At 38.4% G+C, this 8,193-nt stretch overlaps 1 protein-coding gene across 1 annotated transcript; it reads right to left on the bottom strand.

The window, feature by feature from the left end:
• Window positions 1-66: 66 nt before the first annotated feature.
• On the bottom strand, window positions 67-6,271 carry ube2kb (ubiquitin-conjugating enzyme E2Kb (UBC1 homolog, yeast)). Its single transcript, XM_056371324.1, has 7 exons — window positions 5,945-6,271; window positions 4,978-5,071; window positions 4,820-4,878; window positions 4,098-4,180; window positions 3,902-4,001; window positions 3,099-3,227; window positions 67-2,467 (listed from the first exon to the last, which is right to left on the bottom strand). Exons 1-7 carry the CDS (start codon window positions 6,005-6,007, stop codon window positions 2,393-2,395), a joined length of 603 nt encoding a protein of 200 aa, XP_056227299.1. The 5' UTR covers window positions 6,008-6,271; the 3' UTR covers window positions 67-2,392.
• Window positions 6,272-8,193: the final 1,922 nt, after the last annotated feature.

Raw genomic sequence — 8,193 nt, 5'->3', positions numbered from 1 at the left:
TTGTCTTGAGCACTGTGTTGTTGAAGTGCTGCACTTGTGGAAGCAAGAGGCACAACACAAGCAAACTTGATTTTCCAGTTTTTTAATCAAAGAAACATGACACTGTCACAATAAATAACCATGCTTTTTATACTGCTGATGCTTGCTTCCAAGGAAACAAAAGAGGAAAATAAGTCTCAATCCAAATGGAGAAACTGAGATGCAACAGCCCCGTTTTTCTTTTTTTTTTTTAATGCTTCATCATCGTGCAATATTGTACATAGTGAGAACACCAGGAAGACGGGGAGGAGGGGGGCCTCTTTCCTTTTTTTGTCCTTTCTTTTTCTTACAAAATATAGATCCAGCCATCAATGGTGCACTCTAGTGATAATGAGATGGCTCATTATCAAGGACCTGACTATTTACAAGTAAAGGAGATAGTGTGTGCATTCTATCCCCTAACTATGAACTTTTTTTTTTTTTTGGCTCTGGCTGGAAACTCGTTCAATGTCAGCGGAGATGGTTGCATGATTACTCCATGTAGTACTGTAATATGCCACTGTGTTGGTGGGAACTGAGCTGGTGGGCAAGCAAAAGGAAGATTGTTTCTTTTCTTTCTTTTTTTTAAAAAAAAAAAAGAAAGGCCATGTGTGAGGATGCGCCAACACCCCACTGCTCTATATACTAAGCTTTTCTTTACAGTCCATGTACCTCAAATCAAAATGTGTGAAAACACTATACAGGCCTGCTATCTGCTTTATAGATTAACAGAGGAGTTCCAGCCTCTTTAACAACTCAGAAGACATCATTCAAAGACAACCTCAATGAGCACTTTATTTGGCTGTATAGTAAAGCATGTCTGGGAATATAGGACATCACCTATATTACCTGTATATATGGCCAAAGTTTTGATTGAGTACTGCTGCACCACTGCAGTGATAAAGCTTCCCCTCAGGACTGAGAGGGTGAGCAAATCCTTAATCTGTGCCTATTGTTGAAAATGATTGCTCTGAAATGAGTACAAAAAAAATAAATAAATACAACCACTGCATTGCAAACTCAAATCCTTAATAACTTTCAGAAACACTCATTTCATCTTGAGGTGTGCCAGACAAATCTGTTCAGAGAGGAGAAAATTTTCCAGCGACATACTTGTAAAATCAACAGAAAAGGCTTTGGTTCCCTACTGATTTCACGCCAAACTGGGTGTGCTTGAGTGGTTTGCCGAGCAGAAGTTCCAGGTGTCTCTTTCCATACATTAGAGAGTCTTGCGGGCTCCACAAGTCTGAAGGGATGTTGAATCGAACAGACACCCCCATCACCACATCATTTAGCCAAACAAAATATAAAGGCAGCGTAGAACATGCAAGGACAATAAAAGACACATGAAAAACGTTGGATGGTGGTGTAGCAGAGAAGGTGGCATGTAATGAACTTCACGGGCCAGAGCTGGCTGTCACCTTCTGTGCCATTAAGGCCAGGATGTTGGCTGTGCCACCTCTAAACAACAATCTTAAAGAGAAAACACAACAGGACATTCAGAGGGAGTTCTCATGGGTCACAAAAGCATAAAAAGATATCTCTTCCATATTGTTGTAAACTAGGCATAGTTTATATTTAAAATAATTTGTTTTACAATGCCATGTAAGAAAAAAAGTATATCCCCATTGTATTTTCAAATTTACACGCATCTATTTACAGATAACCTTTTTCTTCTGTGCATGTGTGCGGATGTCTGTGTGATCTTTTCTACTTCTACAGACAGAAAGAAAAACTTTTGTACATCCAAACATCTGCTGATGATTGAAGCATCTCTGATTAAACTGTTCAGGAAAAATCCGTTACACTGCTCATACAGAACACTATCCCGTCAAGTAAACGTAAATTACAACCTTTAACGTATTAAATGTCCATACGAGAGATAATAATCTAACACAAGGTCCAACTCGCTGCTGAAAGAGTAAATGGTGATGTGCTGTGAGAGCAGTGTGCAGGATTTCCTTTCAAATTTTACCCTGGAAAATCCACCAGGAATTGGCAGTTACATTTGATTCTTAGCAATAATAAGGAACACGAATTTGTGAAAAAAGTTTCAGAGCCAATATGATTAAAAGGCATGGAAAACAAGATGCATGACGAAGTTTTCAGGGCTTATTACAAGGGTAAACTTTTTGGATTTTGTGAGACTCGGCATGGGATCAGACAGGCAACAGTGTAGTGTGCATATTGGCGATTGTGGTGCTACCGGTGTTAGGTTTGTAGCAAATAAATTTTGTTATAAAAAGAAGACTCAGACTGCTGTGGTGAATGGGGTGTTGTCTGTGTAACAAAAGGCAAAGGCGGAATGTGCCGGGGGAGGAGCTGATGTTGTGATGAAGGGAGTCGGTTTGGGATCCTCACACCTGGCTGGCTCTCAGTTGCTGAGGAGCAGCTCTGTCGCCGTTTCCACATCCCAGGATTTTGAAGACAAGGCCGCTATTACTGCATTCTGTATGAGGGGGAAACAAGAATTTAAGAATTATTGTAACCTCTGTCATTTGCAAATGTCAGGCTCATAAAGAACTGAAGGAACAATTTGAAAGGAAATAAGTTGCATGCTCTCATGACCATCAACTGTGTGAACCTTATGATACAAGTGAAAGAAATGCTTTCCATGGTAATTAAGTCTGAATAAATTGTGCCTCGTTATGAGTAATTCCTTTGATATTAACTTCAATGAGCCTACACAAGGCCTTGTTCACTCTGACTAGCATGCTATCAAATATGGTAGCAACTAACACTTCTATTAAGTAGCTCAGTCTATAAAATGTCAGAAAACTATCAAAAAAAGTTGAAAGTCCAAAGTGACTCCCAAACAATGGTCCAAAACCCCAAAATATTCACTTACTATCATATGTTTACCATCAAAGTTTACACTCAAATGCTTCAGTTAAAGTCAGAAAAAACTCAGTCAAAACTAAATTTCTGTCAAAACTGTTGCTTATTAATTTTCTGACAATCAACTGATCTAATCTCTACTGCCAAACCAACACCGCCCCAAAAAATTCTCCCCTCCTACACCATGGTCAATATATGAATGTTACAGTGCAACAAAAAGAGAAGAAGAAAGTGCTTCTGACCTTATCAAAGCCCATGGCACAGAGTTTGTCTATTTTACGTGTGTAGTCAGGACTGGAGACAGGAGCTCCAGCATAGACATGAGACCACAGCCTCGCGGTCTGTTTGAACATTTCTGGGTTCTGCTTATACTGAGGATGCAGAGAGAGAGAGAGAGAGAGAGAGAGAGAGAGAGAGCTCAGTGAGCATGGTTAAATATTAAAAAAAAAAAAAAAAACAGCAACAAGTGAAGGTACTGTGATAGAAAAATCACATTTTTTATACTTTGTATGACCTGGTTTTGTATTTCTCATGACCTGACTGTATATGATCTAGGACATAAATCTATCCTCACATGTATGCTCCTTATCTGGTGCTGTCTGGTACGAACTAAGGAGTTGCTTCTCCTTGAAAACGCAGCTTCTTCCTTGACAGTTTGACAGTTTTGATGGTACCCAGAATTGTACACACACACATCCTGACGCTGCCTCCTCTATTCTTTCCTCTATAAAGTGCATGTACATTCTTTGTTCGACATCAGTTTGCAATTACACTCTGTTGTACACTGATCCTTTGCAAAGTTCTTATTAAAAGACACAAAGACAACTTGGTCATGTGTCAACTCTTTATTTTCAGATTTCCACCAAAGTACAGAGAGAGACAGACTGTGTTTTGATGCCTTGAATTGTCCACAGAACAACACTGGCAAAAAATGACAGCACCAGACATTGTTACTGAAATATGATCCTACAAAAAGCTCCCTCGTTGTACTCCTGCTGTGCTGGGCAGTATTACTGTATCAAACAACACAAAATGTCTCTCTCACCTGGTTGGCTACTACTGCATCCTGTGGATCGTCTGGTTCTGCTGCAGCAAGGAGAGCCTGTAGAGACAATAACACTGTCCGCAGTGTCATAGCAGCTGCCCTGGGTGACACAGATCAAAAGTTGGGTTTTTTCACTAGTGTAAACGCTGGAACACTGAGCACTATAGGTCAGAAGGATCAAACACATCTCACTCACCACTGGTCTTTTAAAATGTCCAGACATATTGCTCCTGTCACAGAACTGATATTAGGGTGCCAGATCTTAGTGATGAAACGCACCTAAGAAAGACAGATGGGAGAGGTTATCTAGATAATAATAGTGAGGTAATGGTTAGTGTTAGTTACATTGGGTACATGTACATGCACAGCGGTATCCTGATTTTCAGTCCTCAAGATCTCAGACACCATCTGTTCTGTCCCTTCTACAGTGCAGGATAAATCACAGTTTCATTTTCCATTGCCGGGCTCTGATTGATTTGGTTTCTGCATTGGATCAACAGTAATTCCCTAAGACTGGAGAAACAATAATGTTTAGCATCCACATTGTTAGTATCAGACTCTCAGATTGTCTCTGTATAATTTATTACTATAGTATTTCTTCCACCAACAAACAATTGTTTCAGTGGAGTTACAAACTTGCGCAAATGGCAGACAGCGATCAGAAACCTGAATAAGATGTTTACAAACCAGAGTATCCTGTTTTCTTTGAGAGTACCTCAACTAGCATGTTTAAGTTTTTCAAAAACAGATTAAGATATCAAGCTTTATGAAATGTGAATATAACATTTTCTCCAAAACCATTATGCTGACCAGGATAATAGTGTGCATGTAAAGGCAGGAGTGAGAGAAAGAGGCAAAGGACATATAGCAAGTACTTAATTTTACAGAGGACCACATGAATGATGCTGAAGCATATACCTTTGGTGGGTTAAAAGGATAGGTTTCTGGGATTTTTATTTCAAGCTGATACCTGCCACCTGTAAAAAGAAAGAAAAACAATAAAAAATGTTTTAGAATGAGAATTCATAACAGGAAAGTCTTGTAGCAAATATCAGTCATAAGGCATGTGGCAGTACCTTCATATGGTGTGTCTGGAGGACCTGCTATCTCCCCCCTCAACTCTGTGAAGTTCTCATCCACCAAATCTACTTTTATCTGGTTTTTACTTGTCTAGAAGTTGGGACAAATGAGAGGGACACAATGAAATACCCTGGTATTTATGGACTCACAGGTCTCAGCCTGAGTCCTGACATATCTCTGTCAAGTATGAAATCACACACAAATGTGGAGCGACAGACATGTTGGCTGCTTAAGACAAAGCAATTGCCATTTTCTGTATGAAGAAATAACAGTCTATTATAGTTTCGGAGGAAGCGTTAGGACACTTACGTTAGCAACACAGATAGCTTGCTAGTAGAGCCAAGCTAGCAAAAGTTAACTACAAACCCACAAAAACGAGGCTTAGCAGACAAAACACACACTTTTAGTATCCACAACCCCTCTGCATTGAAACCAACAGCTGATTAACGTTTGATAAGTTTGTAAACTTGGTGAACATTATAGCACAACACCACAAGCTAATGCTAACTGTGGAGGAGGTGTCAAAATAACGTAAGCAGGCTAAAGGCTGCTCAACCATGCTGACAGTAACTAAATTGACGTTAATAGACAGCTACCGTGTCGCAAATGAGGCGTGTGCTGTAGCCCATATAAGCCAGGTTTATTTTTGTTAGGTAATTAGCCAAAGGTATGCGGTACTGCTCGTTAGGAACAGAGGGCCTGTCAAACTGGATCCCCGGTGTTTCCTGAACACACCCACCTGACATAATCAGAGTGCTTCGGCCAGACACTGATAATCAAGCTAAAGCTATAGCTGAAGTTCTCCTGCTGAGGCCTGACCTACTGCTACACAGGACTGGGACCCGACGTTAGCAAAGGTAATTTAGGTCTGCTGACACTTTACGTTGCGATAGAGTTCAAACAATAACAAAGAAGGAGCTGCGCTTGAGTAAAAAACTAAAAAAGCCAGTAACGTTACCGCACCTCTTCGCTTTTGAGAACTTCTTTGAACTCCCGCTTGATCCTTTGAACCGCGATGTTAGCCATGGCTGTGTCCGCTGAGCTGCTGCTGCTGCTGCCTGGAAGCGTTAGACCCGGGGCCTCTCTCCCTGTGTTGTCTGTCTGTATGGGGACTGCGTGCGCGGTGCTTTTCACAGTTATGTAGCCCTCCTTTCACTTTCACCGTCTACCGCTTCTTTTCACTTCAGAGGCAGCTCACCGTTGCTGTTGGACTGCCTGCCTGCCTGCCAGCGGACAGCGTCAGTCAGTCAGTCCAGAACATGCACACACAGTGCGGCTAAATACAGTACAAGCTGGAACTTTCATTAATGAGCTCCGGGGGTAGAGTAACATGGGTTTATGTTCTTTTCAAACTCGCCTTCAGGACATTTCTCATCATGTGCTGAACACATCTGATTTCTAGCACTGTTAACACTCAGTATTTTCATTCTGACTGTGATCTGTTGTGGGCATTTTATTTATGGTTTTATGAATTAGAATTAGTGAGAAAAATAAAAGTAAACAAATATGACAGACGTGTAACACTCTCTGATACGGCACCATTTGTGAAGTTATAAGCTGTAATAAATGACTTTATTCAGTGTTAATGCATCATTTCCTTCTGCTGTATAGACCAGTTAGAAACCATTAATAATAACAACTTTTGGGTTGCCAGATTGTGGAAAATCCTCCTCCAGCATGGCACATCTCTTCTTGTCTTTAGGTCTTTAATTATTTAGGGAGACCATTCCAGTGGAAAATATAATAATAATAATAATAATAATAATAATAATACATTTTATTTAAAGGCGCCTTTCTTGGCACTCAAGGACACCGTACAGAGTTACACAAATTGAGATTAAAAACACATTAAGAAGAAGCAAAAATAAAAATTAAATATAAAAATAAGAACAATACAAAAGTGACAGAGCAATTGGCATCAGATGGAAAAGGCAGTTTTAAACAGATGTGTTTTGAGTTGTGATTTGAAATGGGGGAATGAATCGATATTTAATAATATGTTACAACTACCCAACAGAATTATCTCCTCCTTGAGATGATACATTATAATGCTACTTACACATTAATGGATAAGTGATCCAATAATATAATATAGTAAAACTCTGAATGACTGTTCTGATTTGTATGTACCTTTGATACAACACAATATGCTCTTGATATCTCTGTACTTTTCCTTAGTAAAATGTTGAACCTTTAGTTGTAATAGTGTTTTTACATGGCGGTATTACTACATTTAATTAGGCTTCCATACCATGAGGTAAAATATATAACTTTGCCCTGACAAGGTAGTGTGTTTATTTGACATAAGGAGCTATCATATGTCATTAAGAAACTAATGTCCATCGCACGAAAAATAATTGTTAAAATAAAGCAAGTTCTCATATGAAATTGTGTAAACCATTTCTCATTTTACATGGTACGGAAATGTTTATTAACCATCACATGTTATAACACTGACTGATAAACAGGCTGGCAGATGGTTGTGAAATATAATTGCTAAAAATTGAATACATTAAGGTAGATGTAGCCAAAATGCATTATGACAGTTTAATGTAATAAACTTTCATCAAAACAATCTTATTATATATTTATTTGACAGTGATAGTCACTGTGTTTTTAAATGTATCCCATAGAAATACTGGTGAAACTGCTTTTTATTTTTGTTTATCCCCAAATTGTGGATATTAGAACAGCAAGTTCTCTTGGTATTTTCCAAAATAAATTAAAAACCTATCCTTTAATCCTTTTTTTTTTTTTTTTTTTTTTTTTTTTTAATTTGGAGTAACGTTAAATTGGAGTAATGTTAATTCAGAGTAATATTGTAACTTTTGCTTTAATTTCTTATTATTGATTTTTTTTTATTGACTTTTATACCTTGTTTGTTTTATTTTTATTGACTTTTATTCATCATTCTACTGTTTTATGGTAGTAAATTTCTAATCTTACATAATCATTTTTATAGTGTGTGTGTGCGCGCGTGTGTGTGTGTTGTTTTAATCCTGCTCTGTGAAGCACTTTGGACTACACGTTCGTATGAAAGTTGCTATATAAATAAAGTTGAGTTAAAAAACTAAACAGTGGATCCCTCCAGTGGACTTTGAACAGTTCTGGTAAAGGGCTGTATGACATCTGCACCGAAATCCATTTATAAACAGCTTATTAACACTTACAACTACAGAATTTGGTATAACCATTTATTAATTTATACATAG

This window comes from Seriola aureovittata, chromosome 3 (genome assembly GCF_021018895.1).
Source record: "Seriola aureovittata isolate HTS-2021-v1 ecotype China chromosome 3, ASM2101889v1, whole genome shotgun sequence".
Classification (NCBI taxonomy): domain Eukaryota; kingdom Metazoa; phylum Chordata; class Actinopteri; order Carangiformes; family Carangidae; genus Seriola; species Seriola aureovittata.
This window is presented reverse-complemented; position numbering and strand designations above follow the sequence as displayed.

What these genes read in the sequence shown, in the direction of transcription:
- ube2kb (XM_056371324.1), bottom strand. Translation starts at nt 6,007, where the DNA reads ATGGCTAACATCGCGGTTCAAAGGATCAAGCGGGAGTTCAAAGAAGTT. An exon ending in TCCAGACACACCATATGAAG is followed by an intron (nt 4,879 to 4,977) that starts GTACTGCCACAT and finishes TTCTTTTTACAG; the next exon opens with GTGGCAGGTATCAGCTTGAA. An exon ending in ATGCAGTAGTAGCCAACCAG is followed by an intron (nt 3,228 to 3,901) that starts GTGAGAGAGACA and finishes CTGCATCCTCAG; the next exon opens with TATAAGCAGAACCCAGAAAT.